Source organism: Bos indicus, chromosome 26, assembly GCF_029378745.1.
Source record: "Bos indicus isolate NIAB-ARS_2022 breed Sahiwal x Tharparkar chromosome 26, NIAB-ARS_B.indTharparkar_mat_pri_1.0, whole genome shotgun sequence".
NCBI classification, from domain to species: Eukaryota; Metazoa; Chordata; class Mammalia; order Artiodactyla; family Bovidae; genus Bos; species Bos indicus.
The window spans coordinates 19,468,956-19,490,910 of NC_091785.1; the positions used below are offsets into that span (position 1 = coordinate 19,468,956).

At 41.2% G+C, this 21,955-nt stretch overlaps 1 protein-coding gene across 1 annotated transcript in view; it reads right to left on the reverse strand.

Annotated features, from left to right (window-relative positions):
- The window catches only part of HPSE2 (heparanase 2 (inactive)), a 724,439-nt gene that overhangs the window by 27,711 nt on the left and 674,773 nt on the right, over positions 1-21,955 (reverse strand). The window contains exon 10 of the mRNA XM_019953208.2: positions 1,883-2,028. Within this exon, the coding sequence (XP_019808767.1) occupies positions 1,883-2,028 (146 nt within the window). The remainder of the gene's footprint in view (positions 1-1,882; positions 2,029-21,955) is intronic.

Consider the following 21,955-nt stretch of genomic DNA (forward strand, 5'->3'; position numbering starts at 1 on the left):
TTTCCCCCGAGAGATTCTGGAATGACTTCCCACAGAAAGTACAGGAGATCTGGTGATGGAGAAAGGATATTGAATACAATGAATGATTTTATGCTGGTGAATGCAAAATTCTTAAGCACTCCACCAAATCCCTTTCTTCTGGCCAATGTGGTGACCGCAAAGGGAAAGAGAGCTAGAAGTATAAAGCATCAGCGATGCCCTGATGCCCTGTTTCTGCTTTCATTCATAAAACATTCACTGACACCTTCCTCAGACCAGTCACTCTGTGGGACGCCAATAATACAAAAATGCATGAAGCACTGGCCCTGAGTGCATGGTATATTCAGAATATCAGTGACAACTTCCCACAAGAATGTCAAAGAGCATCAGGATGAACACTGGGATGAAGCCAAGTGAGGAGACCTCTCTGAGGACCCCTGAAATTCTGCTAAGCCCATGGCTTGGCTACTGACATTTTCTCCTGAGTCCGCAGAGCCGTAGTATAAAGGGCACCGACTGATATGCTTCCCAAAAGAGACAAAAGGTACCAAGAGAACTTTTCCTCTCTTGAAGCTGGGAGTCCACTTTTTGGGTGGTTACCTCAAGGCCAGGGTGGAGACAAGGAACACAATGTTTCCTTGTATGTGGATCAGATAACTCCAACCAAGGCCATAAAGCAGTCACTCTCTGTCAGCTATTGGATTGAGCTTCCTGTTGAGCAAAAGGGACGTTGAAAGCCTCTGGCCTCTGCCCAATCCAGCCTCCTCTCATCCACAATAGGCACTTGTATCTGTAGACAAGACAACTGGCCCCTGGCCCCCTTGTGCTCAGAGTGATTCTTTGAAAAATCTTATCAGGATAAATTAATTGGCATGGCTTCTCTGTCATCAGGGAAGGGAAGGGGTATCTGTTGTAACCTGACCGCGGGGACTCTTTGTGCTCACCACTGCCGGTGATCGGCCCTGATAGGCTCACTGGAATGAAGGTCTGGCTGGAGGCACTTGCTTCCTTCTTCCTCACTCCCAGTCCACACAAGGTTTCTGTGCCTTAAGAGAAAGGGTTCTTATTTCCAGGGCTGCCTACTCTGCTCCTTAAATTGGAAGCGATGTAAGAAAGCCATATTTGGTCAGGTGGGTTTTGCTTTAGGCTCTGTTTTAAGTTTCTACCTTATGATCCTCATGTTTTAAAATATTTTATCTGCTAAACTTTATGTACTAATTATGTTTCCTACTTCTTAAAAGACAACCCCAATAACCTCAGCTTCAGATGAAAAAGAGGATAACCATCCCCGTTACTGTGCTGATCATTCAAGGTTTGGCCCCCTAAAAAAAGGAAGCCTAGATTTATTTTATTTAACCGTCTAACCTTTAAAATAGCTGAAATGGTTTTCAAAATACTGAAATGGCTGTAAAGCTGACATGTCTAGCTTTGGGCACTCCCAGCTTGGGATGTACTGGTACATGGTTAGGTTTCTAGTGGTACAGCTCTCCAACATGCATCTTAGAAAACTAGGCTTATTTCCTCTAGCTCTGCTGGTATATCTTAGGAACAGATTTTATATCTCTACTTTTGGTTCAGGCGTAGGCACACAAATAAGCCTCCTGGGCATTACATCAACTGGCTGAGAGAAAATGCTCAATAAAAATTTGTTGGATGAAGAAGTAAATAAAAATGGCATGTATCTTTATGAACATTTTATGAATAATTCCTCTAAGTGTGAGAAAGGGGTTTTACTTGGAGAAAAAACTGTTTATCAGAAATCATTTGAAACTTGCAAAGAGTGGGTCTAGTGAAATCAGAAGCAGTTTTCAGCGTCCTGAAGGGGTCCAGTGTAGTATGAAGTTCTCAGACCGGCCTAAAAATTCTCAGGGGTGGTCTCTGTGCCGTCTCTCTGAACACTTACTTGTGGTGGTTCGTGCAGTGAGCATAAATCCTTAGTTTGTCCCGGATCACTCGGCCTGGCCGGGGCTTCCGCTGGAGCCCAGCCACATGCACGGCCAGGACTTTGGGGCCGATCAGGCGCTTGTAAAGGAGAGAGAGCCAGTAGTCCTGAAGGGAACAGAGAAACAGAGTCAGAGAGCGACATATACTCAGGTGTTCTGAGTAAACATACAAACACAAAGGCCAGAAAGCACTTCATACCAGGAGTACAGGGAATCAGGACGGGAAGGCTCTAACCCTGTAAGCAAGGTCAGCACAACGAAGCACTCGGCTTCAGTTCATATGAAATGGGCACTATCTAAAGAGGCCTTTGGAACCGACCAAATGAGGAAATGCCCATGGGGCAAACCCAGAGTGGCACACAAAGCAAATGAATCCGTTTTTCACATATAAAAGAACAACCAGCTAGGGCCTTGAATTTTCAACTTTCTTTCCCTATGACTTTTACCTTTGGCACAGACGATAAAGAATCTGCCTGCCATGCAGGAGACCCGGGTTTGATTCCTGGATCGGGAAGATCTCCTAGAGAAGGGAATGGCAACCCACTCCAGTATTCCTGCCTAGAGAATCCCATGGACAGAGGAGCCTGATGGGCTACAGTCCATGGGGTCACAAAGAGTCAGACAAGACTACTGAGCAACTAACACACAAATGTTACTTTCATACTGGTTTATGACTTCTGTTTAATTATAGAATGTAAGGTTTCCAATCTTTTAGGATTGTCACCAATATGAGAATCCAAAATGTCATCTTCCAAATATTGTCACTAAAGATGTTTCTGTGGTGGGAGGAGGATGAAGCTCCATCAGACAGGAGACCAGAGTCCTGAAGTGAAGCGAAGTGAAAGTCGCTCAGTCATATCCGACTTTTTGCGATCCCATGGGCTATACAGTCCATGGAGTTCTCCAGGCCAGAATACTGGAGTGGGTAGCCTTTCCCTTCTCCAGGGGATCTTCCCAATCCAGGGATTGAACCCAGGTCTCCCACATTGCAGGTGGATTCTTTACCAGCTGAGCCACAAGGGAAGCCCAAGAATACTGGAGTGGGTAGCCTATCCCTTCTCCAGCAGATCTTCCTGACCCAGGAATTGAACTGGGGTCTCCTGCACTGCAGGTGGATTCTTTACCAACTGAGCTATCAGGAAAGCCCAGAGTCCTAATTCCAGAGTCAAAAATGCAAACAGAAGAATGCAAACCATGGTGCTAATTCTTGGTCATCCTAAATAAATCTAAACTAAAAAGTTTAGTTCTTTTAACCACTCCAGGGTCCATTTGTAACTGATTAATAAATACTGAATCTGCAATCCACACATGTATTTGAACTTACAAAAGCCTATTTACTGCCACCTTAATTTCTACTGTTGCTATTATCATGTTTTATTGTTATATTTGACACACAACATATTTTGTATTTGTTTTGTATTTGCTTTTAAATCCTACTATGGGGTAATGACTTAAGTGTTTATAACTCATCACATAAACAGGGCCTCCTAGTTTGTTTAGGAGCTTCCTCCTTCCCCGCCAATTCTGGAGTTCAGTGGACATCCTATTGAGTGCAGGCATGCTATTCAAGATCTTAAAGACATCAACTTTGTTTTCTGAGCCTTCATCTTTTCAGTCAGAGCCTCTTAATAATCTCCCCCCCTCCAACTTTTGTAGTCATTTATAACATCAGGTGCTTAAAAAGTTCTAGTGAACTGCATAAATCTGAACAAAGTCTCAAAGCTCCTTTGTCACCAGAATAGCTCCAGATTTTCCCTGAGCACTAACCCCTGACCAAATATTTACCTTATTTAACTTTAAGTGCCCTTAGGATGGCAGTTAGATATGGTTTCCTTATATTTAAAATGGCAAATACGTCATCATTGTCAATCATGCAGATGAAAAGAAAAGCTCATTGGTCCAATTTGCTCTTACTTGACTATAATTTGGTTTGAAGCAACCTCTGTGAAGTTATTATCATAGTCACAATATTTCCAATGGGATGTCTGTGTTTTTCTCAATGATTTGTAACACAACTTTAAATATTAGTGGAAGAATCCTTTGGAATACTTATAAAACAAATATTCTGTACAAGTTTGTAGTTTGCTTTTTATCGCTTTTTATGATGTTTATGACATGGAGAATTAAAACAAATTATAGAAAAACATATCAATCTTTTTCTTTTGATTTTTTCCTTTTCTTTTATTCTTAGAAAGTCCTTCCTCACACAAGGATCAGATCAATCTTCACTGACACTTTTTCTAGTTCTTTTTATTTTACCATTTAAAAATTTAACCTTTTAACTCACTGAGAAAATACTTTGGTGCATGGTAATGACTCTATTGGGTTTCCCTGGTGGCTCAGAGGTTAAAGCATCTGCCTGCAATGTGGGAGACCTGGGTTCGATCCCTGGGTTGGGAAGATCCCCTGTAGAAGGAAATGGCAACCCACTCCAGTATTCTTGCCTGGAGAATCCCATGGATGTAGGAACCTGGTAGGCTACAGTGCACGGGGTTGCAAAGAGTTGGGCATGACTATTATTGACTAAATAATTTACTAGTTGTAGCATCATATAGTAAATAATCTACCCCTAAACTCACCTTTACCACAAACTAAATTTTATATGCATGAAATATGTATGTGTATTATATAATATACATTACCATATTTGTTATAATATGCCATATATACTATATTTTAATGTATATTATAGATACATTATGCTATATGCTGCTGCTGCTGAGTTGCTTCAGACTCAGTGTGACCCCATAGATGGCAGCCCAACAGGCTCCCCCGTCCCTGGGATTCTCCAGGCAAGAACACTGGAGTGGGTTGCCATTTCCTCCTCCAATGCATGAAAATGAAAAGTGAAAGTGAAGTCGCTCAGTTGTGTCCAACTCTTCATGACCCCTGATTATTACACTGTTATAATATTGCATATCATAGTATATATATAGTATATACAGATATATATACTGATACATGATACACATACTAATATACAATACATTATGATATATAATATAAATGATACAAATATAATCTGTGTATTATATAACACATCATAAAATCTCATGCTATATAGAATACATATATAAATATATATAAGGACTTCCCAGGTCTCAGGGGTAAAGAATCCACCTGCCAATGCAGGAGATGCAGGAGATGCAGTTTGATCCCTGGGTTGGGAAGATCCCTTGGGGGAAGAAATGGCAACTGACTTCAGTATTCTTGCCTGGAAAATCCCATGGGCAGAGGAGCCTGACTGGCTATCGTTCATGGGGTTGCAAAGAGTCAGACACGACTGAGTGACTGAGCACACACACACAAATATATACATAAATACATGCAGATATAATATATTTTATGATATGTATATCATGATACATATATTGATGAGAACTATTATATATATTATATAATAAATCCATTTTACATGGATTTTTCTATTTTTTCTTCCACTGAACTCTCCATTTAAAAAATATCAGTTTCATATCATTTTCATAATAATTAGCATTTTAATCTGCAGATTCAAGTTTACTGCATTATAATTTTTCCTTTTCTTTCAAACGTTCCTTAAGTAAATTCTGAAAGTTTTTTGTTTGTAGTGGTTATTGTTGCAGAGAAGTTTGAAGTGAGCACAAATTTTATTCTGTGTTTGGTTAGCCTCCTTGTTTTCTATCTCTTGTGTCCCGTCAGGATGCTTATAGGAGTCACGTTTTATTCTTGACATTGGAACTTTTACCAGGAATGTGCCAATGTGAGTTTCTGCATTAATTTGCCTGTATTTGGGGACTACTTTTAATTGGAAAGACAAAACCTTTCTTCAACCTGTGAGAATTTTCTTTAAATATAGCTTCAAATTCTTATGTATCTGCTTTCCATATACAAGAGCATATATGTAACTTAATGACAATTCTGAAGCACATGAGAACCCATCACCCTTCTTAAAAGCTACCAGAATACCCACACTCTTGCATCTAGTTATGTGAGTCTTCCTTTTCTCATTTTTGTTTTTTGCTGTCTTGCCTCATAGTTTAATCTCTCTATTTGCACCTGAGCAATATATTATTTAATTTGTTAGTTTTATAAAAATGGTATCACATGATATGTGATTTTCTGTGACTTACTTTTGTGATGTAACATTAGGCCCTGATTCATTCAGGTAGTACCCATACTAAGAGTTTGTGCACGCTAAGTAGCTTCCGTGGTGTCCAACTCTTTGTGACCCTATGGACAATATCCCAACAGGCTCCTCTGTCCATGGGATTCTCCAGGCAAGAATACTGGAGTGAGTTGCCATGCCCTCCTCCAGGGGGTCTTGCCCACGCAGGGATCAATCTTGTGCTTCTTATGTCTCCTGCATCGGTAGGCAGATTCTTCATCACTAGCATCACCCGGGAAGCCCACTTAGTATTCCTTTTCAATATTGTATGATACTCCACTGTGTAAAAATACTACAGTTTATTTATCCATTCTTCCAATAGATATTTGAGTTGTGTTCTGCCTTTTCTATTTGAACATTCTTGTTTCTGTTTCCAAAAGACCCAGGTGAAGAAATCTGGAGAAGCTTTACTTACTCCAACTGTGCTTGTAAAGCAGCAGCAGCCTCATCACCTGGGTGCTTCTTAGAAATGAAATCCATGGACTTTATCATGGATGTACCGAATCAGAATGTCCAGGGGTGAGGCCCCCAAGTTGTGTAGCCTTCTAGGTGATTCAGATGCTTGATAAGGTTAGAGAAGCACTGTTCTACAGTACAAACCGAAGAGAGGAATTGCTGGGTTACATGCAGGTATACAAATATTCAGGCTTACAGGATAATGCCAAGTTATTTTCCAAAGTGATTCCAATTATTCCAACTTACACATCCTCCAGCAGTGTCTGTGTGAGTTCCCTGTGATCCACAGCCTTGCTAACACCTGTTATTTTCAGACCTTTAATTTTTACCAATCCAGTGGGCATAAAATATCCATTTCTTTTTGTATGTTGTTTAAGAAATCCTTATTCATGTCTAGTTCATAAAGATATTTTACGTTTTCTTTTAAAACTTTTAGAGTTTCTTCTTTCATGGTGAAGTCTTTAATCAGTCTAGATTCCCGGGGGGAATCTAGGATTTGGGCTGGTAAGTCAGTTGATAGTAGGTTAAAAGCCAAAGTGAACATCAAATTTGCACCTTTTCTTAGCTCTCTGCACTGTTTGCAGACTTCTTTCTCACCCTCATTCTACTCTCAGGTCCCTATCTATCCAACCTTTTTTTTAAAAAAACTTCCCTTTCCCTCTCTCACTGTCCTTATTTCTCCCTCATGTAAACCAGCAGAATCAAATTATACTTCCTTCCTTCCTCCCTTTCTCTTCTTTCTTTTATTTTGCTACAAATGTGTCATTTATATAATCACAAATAAAATTAAACAAATGGAATAATTCCTGAATATCTCTAAAGGAAATGACATGAAAAGTGAAGAAAAAATCTTTATGCATAGGGTGCGCGCACACACACACACACACACACACACACACACACATATATATCATAACAAAAACAACAAAAAGACATTGCATGAAAGATGGAATATAAAGAGAACTTTTCAAACAATAAGAATCATAAAGAAGGAAAGCAAATATATGAGATTTTCACGTCAACAAGAAAGAAAATCCAAAGCAAGGACTGCATTGCAATTTTCAAGGGACAAAGAGAGACTGGACAGACATTCTTTAAGTGTATCAGGCATGAGGAGAGGTTGAAGAAAAACAGTGGCCATTTATTAGTTTGAGGGGGAAAACAAATAACAGATGACACTAGAACGACAGAGGTTTTAAATCTTTTCTTTTTCTTCAGTATTTGTCAAAAAGTCAATTGTGGTCTGAGAGCTAGAAAATGCAGTATATAGAGTAAGTTGAACCAAAATAAATGGGAAAAGAGAAAGAAACTGACGGAAGGCTGCAGAATTTACTGGATTAATCACTGAACCATGTGTTCCTTGAGGTCTAAGACTACTTACCCATTCCTAAAGCCCATGCCTAGTAGAATGCCTGACTTACAGGAGGTGCTTGAATTCAGTTATGGACTGGGTACTATGTTTAAGGCTCCATACTAGGCAGTAGGAATATAGTGGTGGATAAGACAAATTCAGTTCCTGCCAACATGAAGTTTATAATATTAGCAAGAAAAATAGTCCTTAAGCCGGTGAGTTAGGTGGTGAATTTCGTTAGAGCTAATGGCAGTGAGAAATCTAAGAGACCATACCGTATCATAGAAGGTGTGGCCCAGTATGGGGTGGAGGGGTACAGCCAGGGAAGAAGTTTTGTTGCCAGAACCAGTCTGGACCTCAACCTGGGGTCTGGCTTCCTGGGAGCAGACTGGAGCTTTGGAGTGTGCACCACTATGCTGGAAAGGTGGCAAGGGGCAGCTGCTGATGGAGATGTGATCAGGGTTTGGGCTTGTAGCCTGGCTTGTCTACAATGCATGACCATAAGACCCTTAGTGACTAGAAATTAGACTAGTCACTAGAAATTCTATTTTAGAAGAGTATTTAACAACGTCAAAAGATGTTCAGTATAGCATGCAGAAAAAGGAGACTCTAAAATAGAGTGATTCTATTTTTGAGGGGTAAAAAAGTGTCTCTGCAATTAAACTTGAAGGATATACACTCGAATGAAAACAGTTGTCTCTGAGCAGTTCTCCTTTCCTTCTTCCAGTTCCTTGAAAGGCCTATCCTCCCACACTTCTGGGTCTTCAGAAATGCCACTCCCTTAGTCTAGAGTACTTCTTTCCCCCATGCCCTACCTAGCTAACTCCGTCTCATTTTGGGGGTTTCTGCCTAAGTGGGATTTCCTCTAGCGGCCTCTCTGAAGCCTATGTCCAGGTTTGGGCTTCTCTTGTATGTGATCCTGGAAAACCAGACATTTCCCCCTCATAGCGATTTTCATAGTGCTTGTTAATTGCCCACTTACTAGTGTGTTCTCCACTAGACCCTCAGTGACACCAGGGTCCATATTTGTTTTAACAATGTCAACGAACACTTCTTGAGTGATTAATATGTGCTTCACATGTATTATCTCATTGACTTCACCAATAAATCCTGAGGAAGCACTGTTATTTTTCTTTTTACAGGTGAGGATATTGAGGCGTAGACATGGATATAAAGCAAGGTACTGAGGTGGCAGAATTGTAGCTCTAACCTCAGTGTTGAATAAATATTTTTTGAATTAATGGATGAAAATACTAAAATTACTTAGATAAATTTCACCACTGCAGTTCTCTGAATTTATGATTAAAAAGTGTTGCTAGAATTAAATATACTGGCCTGATCAAATGGGTAAGATGTCAGTATGTAGCCAAACATCTTGTCTCACTAATTAGTGAATTCAGTCTGCTGCTGCTGCTAAGTTGCTTCAGTCGTGTCCAACTCTGTGTGACCCCATAGATGGCAGCCCACAAGGCTCCCCCATCCCTGGGATTCTCCAGGTAAGAACACTGGAGTGGGTTGCCATTTCCTTCTCCAATGCATGAAAATGAAAAGTGAAAGTGAAGTCGCTCAGTTGTGTCTAACTCTTCGCGACCCTATGGACTGCAGCCTACCAGGCTCCTCCGTCCATGGGGTTTTCCAGGCAAGAGTACTGGAGTGGGGTGCCATTGCCTTCTCCGGAATTCAGTCTGAAGCTCCCTTAAAAATTCAGAGCAAGTGCTGCCAGGAGATAAAAATCAGTCCCATCTTCATTCCCCCTTCCGAATGCTATGAATTAGTAAAATAGAGGCAGGCCATAGTTCACTGGCTGAATTAGATACAGGGAAAAGCAAGAGGTAAACACCCTCCTCCTTGCTGATCTACCCCCTAAGATGCCCTGTAACCCTGTTGGCTGCACTCTGAAGACATGAGCAGAGCCCAGAATAGGCCTGGGCTATGAAGAATATGAAGAATTCATAGTTCTTCAAAATATGAAGAACTGACCTGGGACAAAAGTGATAATCAACTGAGCACTGCAGGGAAGATAAAGAGTGCAGGCTGCCAGAATCTCAATTTAAGTTGGGGTTCAGCAAACAGAAAAGTCAGTGATAATAATAAATCTGCTTTTCACAAGAATTGTCAAATTTCCAAAATTCACTGGGTTCTTCTTGATTCTCTGTGGGATTCTCTGAAGTAATAAGTTATACATTATTATTATCTACCCTCAGTTCCTGGTTCTTTGAACCTGTATTCTGACACAGAGCTCCTAAATACCTTAAATTTCCTAGGTGATAGGAACTCCAGTACTCTTGCCTGGAGAATCCCATGGACGGAGGAGCCTGGTAGGCTATAGTCCATGGGGTTGCTAAGAGTCGGAAATGACTCAGCGACTTCACTTTCACTTTTCACTTTCTTGCATTGGAGAAGGAAATGGCAACCCACTCCAGTATTCTTGCCTGGAGAATCCCAGGGACGGAGAAGCCTGTTGGGCTGCCGTCTATGGGGTCGCACAGAGTCAGACACGACTGATGTGACTTAGCAGCAGCAACAGCAGGAACATCTTTTGTTCTAATGAGGTTACTCTTACTGGGCTCCTGGATGGGGCTGGTCACGAAAGACCAAGTATATTTAGAAGTTTGTAACTTTCAGCTCTACTCCCCCATTCTCTGGAGAGGGGAGAGGAACTATAAATGGAGTTAATAATGGATAATATCTACATGATGTAGCCCTCATAAAATCCCTAAAATATGAGGTTTGGCGAGCTTCTGGTTTGGTGAACACATCCATGTGTTGGAGGCTCCTATATTCAAGACTCTTCTGGACCTCACCCTATGTATGTCTTCAACTGGCTATTCATCTATATCCTTCATCATATAATATGCTGATTAATTTAAGTGTTTCCCTGAGTTCTGTGAGCTGATCTAGCAAGTTATCAAATCTGAGGAAGAAAGTCAAAGGAATGCTGATTTAGAGATGGTGTTGGTCAAAAGTACCAGGGACAACCTGGGACTTGCAATTGGCATCTGAATTTGGGGCAGTCTTGTAAGACAGAGTCCTTAAGTTGTGGGATGTGACACTAATGCCAGATAGATGGTGCCAGAACTGCACTGAATTGTAGGGCACCCAGCTGGTGTCAGATAATTGGTTGGTACAAAAAAAAAAAAAAAATCCACATGCTGTGCTAGAATTGCTATGAGTATGGCAGCAGTGTGAGAGTAAATGAAAAAATAGTGAGTTTCCCCTAAACATACCTGGTTCCAGGCAGTTATTTTTTATCCAGGATGCAGGGGAATATGCTAGGAATAATCCCTTCTCTAGAATGCCAGAACCCTGGGAGAAAGTATATCATTTCCTTGATCTTAAAACACAGAGCACGGTCTTTCAGCCTCAACACTCTTGGTAGCTTGGGTCTGATGATTCTCTGTTGTGGCAGGTTGTCCTGCACACTGCAGGATATTTAGCAGCATCCCCAGCCTACAACTTCTAGATGCCGGTAGCATACCCTTCCTCTAGTTGTGACAACCAAAAGTGTCTTCAGATACTGCCAAGTCTCCCCTGGGGGTCCTTATTTGGCAAACCTCTGACCTAAAAAGCGGAAAGTAGAAAATACTGGTGCATCCCGCACTTCATAGAGTGTGTCATAAATATTTGTGGATGCACTCATACTTGTTTATTTATGGAGTGGATAGGTTTTTCCTTCTCCAGGAGATCTTCCCAACCCAGACATCAAACCCAGGTCTCCCACATCACAGGTGGATTCTTTACCAGCAGTGTGCAGTGGAAGTAAATAGTATCCCATTAAACCTAACATTTTATGTTTGATGAATGTCTAAGTTCTTAAGAATGATTTAGGAATATTCCTCCTAATCACCCCAGTTAACTATTTTCAAGCATGGAAAACTTGTACTATGCTCTTTGCTTTTGCAATGGAGTTAGTTCCCTGGATCTCTTTGGATTTCCAGACACTTGTGTATGATCCTAGCAGAGGCAGAGAAGCAGGAGCTTTGGAGTTAAGCACACTGGGATTGAAATTCCAGTTATATAAATTTCATTTATCTGTGATCATTGCAAATAACTCAGCTGCTTTAAGCCACAAGTTCCTCAACCATGAGGACCTTTCTTGCTTGATCATGATGAACTTTAAATGAGACAAGGTTTGGGAAAACGTTTGGCCCAGTTCTGGAAGGTAGAAGCAGTTCCTATCGATTAATGTTTTCTTTCTTTTGGTGCTTTTCACTCAGGAAGCAGGAGTAAGGGGAAACTCTCATCCCAGTGGCTAGTGCCCCAGAATATTCTTTCAGCTTCTTGAAACAGATAGAGCAGGTGGCAAAGTCATGCTGGGAAAATCAAGGAGGCCTCTTGAGTGTGACTAACAGCTTTCACCTCAAGTGGGTAAGAAGTTGAGAGGCGGTAAGTGAAGACTGGGCTTGAGTGGGTAGGGCTTTGACAAGGAGAATGTCCTCACAAAGTGAGGGGGCGGCTGGTACAGCGGTTTCGTTTCACTCAGGAGACCTCTCTGACATCATTTTTGTGATCTATAATGGAACAGACCTAACTGAAGTCAGACTTGGATTTGAGTCCAACCTCAGTACTTGCTGGGTGTGACTACTACCTTGGGCAAGTTCCTCTCCCCTCCAAGCCTCAGGACTGTCATCTGTAAAACAGGATAACACTTGTGCCTACCTCTGAAGATGTTGTGAAGATTAACATAAAAATGCAAGCAAAGGCCCAGTGCCTAGTGAGTAACAGACACTGAAAAATACCAGCTGATATTACTATTAATAATCATCTTCTATAAATGCTGTGCTACAGAATGGGAAAGACTAGAGATCTCTCCAAGAAAATTAGAGATACCAAGGGAACATTTCATGCAAAGATGGGCTCGATAAAGGACAGAAATGGTATGGACCTAACAGAAGCAGAAGATATTAAGAAGAGGTGGCAAGAATACACAGAAGAACTGTACAAAAAAGATCTTCACGACCAACATAATCATGATGGTATGATCACTCACCTAGAGCCAGACATCCTGGAATGTGAAGTCAAGTGGGCCTTAGAAAGCATCACTATGAACAAAGCTAGTGGAGGTGATGGAATTCCAGTTGAGCTATTTCAAATCCTGAAAGATGATGCTGTGAAAGTGCTGCACTCAATATGCCAGCAAATTTGGAAAACTCAGCAGTGGCCACAGGACTGGAAAAGGTCAGTTTTCATTCCAATCCCAAAGAAAGACAATACCAAAGAATGCTCAAACTACCGCACAATTGCACTCATCTCACACACTAGTAAAGTAATGCTCAAAATTCTCCAAGCCAGGCTTCAGCAATACGTGAACTGTGAACTTCCAGATGTTCAAGCTGGTTTTAGAAAAGGCAGAGGAACCACAGATCAAATTGCCAACATCCGCTGGATCATCGAAAAAGCAAGAGAGTTCCAGAAAAACATCTATTTCTGCTTTATTGACTATGCCAAAGCCTTTGACTATGTGGATCACAATAAACTGTGGAAAATTCTTTAAGAGATGGGAATACCAAACCACCTGACCTGACTCTTGAGAAACCTATATGCAGATCAGGAAGCAATAGTTAGAACTGGACATGGAACGACAGACTGGTTCCAAATAGGAAAAGGAGTACGTCAAGGCTGTATATTGTCACCCTGCTTATTTAACTTATATGCAGAGTACATCATGAGAAACGCCGGGCTGGAAGAAGCACAAGCTGGAATCAAGATTGCCAGGAGAAATATCAATAACCTAAGATATGCAGATGACACCACCCTTATGGCAGAAAGTGAAGAGGAACTAAAAAGCCTCTTGTTGAAAGTGATAGAGGAGAGTGAAAAAGTTGGCTTAAAGCTCAACATTCAGAAAACTAAGATCCTGGCATCTGGTCCCATCACTTCATGGGAAATAGATGGGGAAACAGTGGAAACAGTGTCAGACTTTATTTTGGGGGGCTCCAAAATCACTGCAGATGGTGATTGCAGCCATGAAATTAAAAGACGCTTACTCCTTGGAAGGAAAGTTATGACCAACCTAGACAGCATATTCAAAAGCAGAGATATTACTTTGCCAACAAAAGTCCATCTAGTCAAGGCTATAGTTTTTCCTGTGGTCATGTATGGATGTGAGAGTTGGACTGTGAAGAAAACTGAGCGCCGAAGAATTGATGCTTTTGAACTGTGGTGTTGGAGAAGACTCTTGAGAGTCCCTTGGACCGCAAGGAGATCCAACCAGTCCATCCTAAAGGAGATCAGTCCTGGGTGTTCTTTGGAAGGAATGATGCTAAAGCTGAAACTCCAGTACTTTGGCCACCTCATGAGAAGAGTTGACTCATTGGAAAAGACCCTGATGCTGGGAGGGATTCGGGGCAGGAGGAGAAAGGGACAACAGAGGATGAGATGGCTGGATGGTATCACCGACTCGATGCACATGAGTTTGGGTGAACTCTGGGAGTTGGTGATGGACAGCGAGGCCTGACGTGCTGCGATTCATGTGGTCACAAAGAGTCACACACACACAACTGAGCGAGTGAACTGAACTGAACTGAGGCTTCCCTAGTGGCTCAGTGGTAAAGAATCTGCCTGCAATATGAGAGATGTGGGTTCAATCCCTGGGTTGGGAAAATCCTTGGATAAAGAAATGGAAATACGCTTCAGTATTCTTGCCTGGGAAATCCCATGGATTTCCTGGGAGGCTATAGTCCATGGTGTTGCAAAAGAGTTGGACATGACTTAGCAACTAAATAACAATATGTATTGTATTTGAATTTATTTTAGAAAGGATGAGTGATGGGAAAAGTAAGGCCCAGGGTAGACAAAATATAATTCAAGCAACTAGCCAATCAAAAGAAAACAGAGGATTAAGTATATATGGGAGAAAAACACAGGAACAAGATAGAAAGAAAAAGTGGGCCATAAAGGATAAAGGTTAAAAGTGAATAGTGCCACTTTTAAGAAAGAGCTGGGGCCCAGTTACTTGTGTGATCACACTCTTGGACAAGTTTTTCCTAGAAATGAATAAATAGGTAGTGGATGGTTTTGGTCTACATATCATCATCATTATCATCAGTCACTAGAAATGGAGAAGGGGGAGACAGAGGATGAGATGATTGGATCACCTACTCATTGGACATTAGTTTGAACAAACTCCAGGAAATAGTGAAGGACAGGGAAGCCTGATGTGCTGCAGTCCGTGAGGTTGCTGCAGTCCATGGGGTCACAAAGAGTTGGACCCGACTGAGCGACTGAACAACAGAAATGAAGAAATAGGTAGTAGATTTTTTTGGCCTAGATATCATCATCATTCTACATTTGCTGAGCACCTGTGATACTCTGTACAAACAGAAATAACTAGGACACAGTTTCACACCTTGAAGAGTTCAAGAATTTACCTTGGTGAAAGCCAGTGATGTCTTTAAGAAGATTCTGAGTAAACTCTGAGGTCCCATCTCTCTAACTGACTTATCCTTTGGGTGTTGGTAGACAGAGGGTACAAGTGTGTGACCTTGAGCAGATGTCATTTATACCAAACCTTTTTTGTCCCCAGAGTATTTGAACAAATCAGGGAAGTGCATGTGAGGTGCTTAGAGAAGAGGCTTCATAATAACAGGCTGCCTTCTGGACAGGCTACAGAAGACAGAGATTCCTGGAAGCGTCTAGAGAGGAGCTGGTTCATGCCTTTGTTCAGGGCAGCAGAATGCTAGCACCTTTCTGAATAAGAAAGAGTCGAGTTAAGCCCATTGAAGTCGGCCACAGACTTAACCACAGCTCCAATAGGCCAAAGTCAGGGTCAACCAATCCCAGAGGAGATATTTTCTTGACAAATCTGATGAGCTCAGGGGATTCAGAACCCCAAAGTGAAGGTGGTCTCCACCCAGACAGCTCTAGGAAAGCCCGTGGAACATTCCGTTGTCCACAAGCTATTTTGCAGCTGTTTCAATTAAAGAATTAAACTGTATCTGAGTAGCAGCAACATCCCCGAGAGCCAAATTGGATTTCTCCTTGGAAAACAAGCTACAGACCACATCTTTATTGTGCAGACACTCATTAACAAAACAAAACAAAAAAAACCCAGTTGGAGAAAGATGTTTTCCTGCTTTGGAGACTTTAAAAAGCGTTTAATTCAATTTGGCATGCATGGCTGAAGCTAAAATGGCTACAATGTGTAACTGGTGGGAAAGCATGACCAACTTGCAGCTCTGTCTATCAATCCGTCCTCCACAGGACAAATACACCTCACCCTCAGCTGGGGTTAGCAGAAGGGGTTAGCTCCCTTTACTTTTTCTGAACACTGGAAAGGGGCTTTCAATGCTTCAGTCACTTCTAAGGTCAAGATCTTTCCTGGGGAAAAGAAATGCTGGCTGCAGATAACTAGATTAGTCTCCTCACCTCTCCCCTTGCTCCTGGGCAGAAGTTCAATTGCTGGGGAAGGCCACAACTGATAGACCCTAGGATCATCTGAAGAGAGATTTAAAAACCAGTTGTCAGGAAATTGTCCCAAATAACTTCACATTTTACTGTTTTAAGTGTAGGATATGCTGTCTGTGCTGGAATGGGGTTCATTAAGGTGGTCTCGATTCCAGACTCGGCTCTACAAGGCCCATCTTGAGTGGATCCAGGCCTCGCAGTATATCAGACTTCAAGGTGCAAGGTAAGATCTGTCATTTAAGGAGACACTGGCTCTAATGGCTTTTAGGATATTTTCATTGTTATCAGACATTCTGTGATTTTAAAATAATAATTAACTTTTCAGTCACCAAAGTATATTTACTACTCCAAAGCCAGGGCATGTGTGTAGAAATATGGAAAAGATGAAGAATCAAGCTGGGGATGGACAGAGAACCTTTGTTCCCCTTCATTTCCTATAATTGATGCTGGTAGGCACTTTGTTCCTTTTTATGAAAACCAAAGAAATGTGTAGGGTTTCGAGGTAGTTCTGGGATGGGAGTAAGTAGGTCTTGTGGGAAAAAGCCACCTCCATCAAGGAATCTTGAGAGGAGGAGACAGAGGCAACAGAGACTGCGTCTATCCTGTGCCTTGAGTCTAGGCATGGTGACCACTTTTGTCAACATCAAGTGAAGAGAAGGACTGGTAGCTAACTGGCAAAGCCATCTTGCCAACCTGGATCATCCCTAGCAGAAAATACACTAGAAATGAGATTAACCAAAGTAGTCCTTTGTATGGCAATTTTTTTCTGGATTGGGGCTTGATTTTTTTCTTTAATGATGCTGCCCTCTGACCAGAGACAATAACCTGTCCTCCTGGTTGGACATAGCACAGAACCATTGGAAGAGGTTTTTATTTCCAGCCATTACCTCATCCTTACTATTCAGGGAGGGATTGAAGGTTAGTGACAGGAACACTTTGGAACAAGTACTTTGCCAATATATATTATTATTCTTAATAAGTACAAATGGGAAGTCAAAGTACGAACTCAGTAATTACCTTTAATATTCCCCACATATTGGAAATCAATCATTACAAACCGTAAGAGCTTCATTTACAGGGCTTTACAGACTTTGTGCAAAGAAATATTAATTGATGGGGAAGCTGGAAAGAACAGCAACCTTGGCACAGAAACCCAGTGTGAAATAAAATATGGACTCTTTTAAATGTGCAAAATTTCCAAAGTTCAAAAGAAAGTCCAGTTCCAGGAAACTGCCAGCTGGAGAACAGCTTATTGAACCCTGATGAAGACATTATTATAAACCTCATTACATAATTTGATAATTCTGACATTTGCAAAAGCACTGACATAAGTCTTGAATTGCACAAGTCAAATTCTCCCTACAAAAGAAGCTGGATGGAAAATTTTATTCTAATTTTTCTCTGATCACCATTTCTTAGTTTTAAGTGACAGCAGTTGTTTTAAAAGTATAAGTGGGACACTGAAATGCATTTAAAATTTCCCTTATAATTAAGAAGTAGTCTGTGTTATATAGGTTCACTACCTGGTCTCTCACTTTGACCTCCGTGAAGTTTCCTTGTAAATTGGAATGAAAAAATTGGCAGAGTTCCCGCCTATCTTCTCTACTTCCTTAGCTGAAGATATAAACAAAATTTTCAGATGTTCTTGATAGAAACTGGAGCAGAAAGTCCAATAGGTTAGGGGATTTTCATAATGAGATTTCCTTTGGCGAAGTCAAGGTTCTGTTCCACCTATTTTCCCAACTCCCCAATCCTATAAGAGTTCGTCCTCATACTCAGAAGGGCCCTGTGCTCAAAAGAGCCCTGCATTTGGCTTAATGCTCTCCTGTTGCTGTCTTGAAATTCTTGATAACTTTGTCTTTCATTTTGTGTTTTGTAAATGAAATCTAATGAGACAAGGAAGCATGCATGTGAGCAGAGAAGATGTACCAATATGTGTGTTTATAGTTCTCTGCTCTCCAATTAACATAGAGTGTTTGTGATGAGCTCCACAAGGACAGAATTCTGGTGAATCCATAACCTGTGGGAGTGCAAGACGAGTGTGTGCAAGTGAGAAGCAGAGGGGCTGAGAACCTCAAGAGGCTACACTTTCTGGTCACACCAGAACTCATTTCAAACACAGGAAGAAGGCAGAGGCTTTCTATGAAACATAAAAGAATCCTATCAAGTTCTTTCTTACTCATATTACTTCTCTGTATTAGCCAATCACTTTGCTGAAGATGAAAACAGAAGTAAAGGGAAAGCTAGAGCAACCCACAGTTCCTATTTCTATCAGTCCTTTCTTATCAGTAATCTGAAGGTAGGGAACATTGGTAGAATGTCCACATGTCAAGAAGTGAAGTAAAAATAGTTGAGTTAATTTTGTGCAGTGATCCCACTGTTATGGTAAGAACGAAATACATATGCATATATATAGGCTATAAAATATAAATTGTATAATTTTGGTAATTCACATACAACCTAAATGCTCTATTAACAATTAAGTCTCACGTGCACAATATCAAGATGAAAGGCAAAATTCATGCTAATTATTTAAAATTTTATTTCTTTACGTAGAACAACATTAAATAGCAAGTGAAAGATGTCAGAGTCAAGAGACTGGCAGAAAGCAAAAAAGCTTTGCATTCTAGTGCCTTTAATGGCATTTTTAAAAGTTGAGGTCCTACATCTTCATTTTGCATGGGGTCCTGCGGATTATGTAGGTGGCCTGATCAGTCTTCACTTTTCTTAACAATGCTATGGCATTGTAATAGCTCTTCTTCTTGTATGTTTCATAGGCAGATACCGTAAAATAGGGTGGGAGTCCAAAAAACACAAGAAAGAATGATGGGCTGCTTTCTGGGAAGACAGGCCTAAGGGCAATCCTAAGTGGGCTTTTGACTATAAAAGGAAAAGCCAAGGTAGTAGAAGAAAAGATAGCAGCTGCTAATAAGGGAAATAGAAGGATTCTTCTCTGGTGAAACTTGGGTCTGATAAGTGAAGCCCACAAGTTTCAGAGAAAGCAAAGCAGACCCATGGGCTGCTATCGTGACATACATCTACTTCTGTGGCCTTCAGGTTTCAGAAGAACAGGAAATGAAAAATTAGGAGTAGGGTGGGCTGAGGAGCCTGTGAGCTCAGCAGGGCATGTGTGTGCATGTGTGCTAAGTCGCTTTAGTTGTGTCTGACTCTTTGTGATCCTTTAAACCGCAGCACACCAGGCTCCGCTGTCCATGGGATTCTCTAGAGAAGAATACTGGAGTGGGTTGCCATGCTCTCCTCCAGGGGATCTTCCCAACCCAGGGATCGAACCTGTGTCTTTGATGTCTGCTGCATTGGCAGGCTATTTCTTTACCACTCTTGTCACCTGGGAAACCCCAGAAGGGCGAGACTGGTAGAAAAATTCTTCAATATTTCACTTCCATAAAGGAATATGAGAATTTGGCAGCATGAGGGAAGTAGCATTTGGCAGCTTTTAACGTCCATATAAATAAGGTTTCAACCTAAAATTTTTGATGTAACTCTCCAGTAAGAATACCTCTCTTGTAGGTTAGATGCTCCCACAGTAGCAAGGCAAAATTATATCAAGGGTTGTCTAAGAATGTATTGTCTAAGACGTAATTTCCCAACATTATAAACTCCTTAGTCATGCCACAGAACAGGGATATTATGACTGTTTCAGGCAAAAAGTCCACAGCCTCAGAAGCTGGAGTTTCTGCTATCTCTCTCTTTCCAGTGTGGTTAGATGTAGAAGCATGCTCCTTAAGGATCTGGAAGTGTGCTCTTTAAGTAGCGTGCTACTTGAGGACCTGGTGTAGGGGGAAGGTATAGGAGAGGACTGGGTGCAGCAAGGGAACAGCATCACTGTAACTACAGTGATTACAATTGTCTTTTACGATGAGCTGTGTTCAGGTGGGTGATAGAGACAATAACCAACAATTCTTATAAGAAAACTATACAGCTTTATAGCTTTGGTACAACTGTGGAAGAGAAATGTATATAAGTCATTTACACAAGCATCATTTCTCGTGGCATTATAACAATCACATTATTAGATGTTTCAGATCAACTCTGATGTAAGTTTTATTTTGGTTATAACAGTAACTCAATATTAAATTAAACTCTATAGTATAAAGTTTAGCACGAGTTGTGGGGAACGAGTCTCATTCCTTGATTCAGATTTCAGTGTCTGTGTTCATATAGCACAGCCATCTGCTCATGACTTCAAAAATAAATACAGAGAACATTGTTTCTAAACGACCTGGAGGCTAAAATACAGAATGTGGTCATCATTAAGTTTACAGATGACACTAATGGGAAGAAGGGTGGGTTAGGAATTCACATAGAAATAAATGCAGGGTAGAGGCCTGGAGAGAAAATCTCAACCATAAAAGTGAATGATGGTAAAGGACTGCCTTTGTATGGTCATGACTAGATTAGGATCAGTGCTCACTGGGCTTGAGGGAGATGACGCTGGTATAAATTTCTGGGGCCTACCACTCTGCAACAGGGGCCAGTGTCCAACTGTGCTAACACCAACTCAACTCCCTTGCAAGAAGTTTCAGCCTTGCTTGGGGAGGGTGGAAATATTTTCAGGAGACTCAAACCCATTCTGGGGTTTGTACAGCACTGTTGTGATTTAAGATGATACTATTCAGAGGTTTGCATAAAAGGAGGCAGAATATAAAAAAATGTTTCTTTTCTTATCCTTACTAATTCCCATCCAGTTCATTTCTACCTCCTACTCCAGCTCTCATCTGCCCACTTCAGCCCTCTTCATTTCCATTACCCTAGTCCGAGTCATCAGTTTCCATCTGGTCTGCAACAGCCTTCTCTCTAGACTTCTCTGCCTCTACTCTTGACTGTTTACAATCCATTCTCCACAGAGCAGCTAAAGTAATCCGCCTCAAACTTAGATCAGATGGGTTCCTTGTAAAATCCCATCAGAGGCTGCTAATCGCTCTTAGACTAAAATCCAAGCTCTTCAGTTCAGTTCAGTTCATGTCTGACCCTTTGCAACCCCATGGACTGCAGCACGCCAGGCCTCCCTGTCCATCACCAACTCCAGGAGTTTACTCAAACTCATGTCCATTGTGTCAGTGATGCCATCCAACCATCTCATCCTCTGTCATCCCCTTCTCCTCCTGCCTTCAGTCTTTTCCAGCACCAGGGTCTTTTCCAATAAGTCAGTTCTTCACAGCAGATGGCCAAAGCATTGGAGTTTCAGCTTTAATATCAGTCCTTCCAATGAATATCCAGGATTGATTTCCTTTACGATGGATTGGTTGGATCTCCTTTCAGTCCAAGGAACTCTCAAGAGTCTTCTCCAACACCACAGTTCAAAAGCATTAATTCTTCAGTGCTCAGCTTTCTTTATAGTCCAACTCTCACATCCATACGTGACTCCTGGAAAAACCATAGCCTTGACTAGATGGACCTTTGTTGGCAAAGTAATGTCTCTGCTTTTTAATATGCTGTCTAGGTTGTCATAACTTTTCTTTCAAGGAGTAAGCGTCTTTTAATTTCATGGCTGCAGTCACCATCTACAGTGATTTTGGAGCCCAGAAAAATAAAGTCTGACACTGTTTCCCCATCTATTTGCTGTGACGTGATGGGGCTGGATGCTGTGATCTTAGTTTTCTGAATGTTGAGCTTTAAGCCAAATTTTTCACTCTCCTCTTTCACTTTCATCAAGAG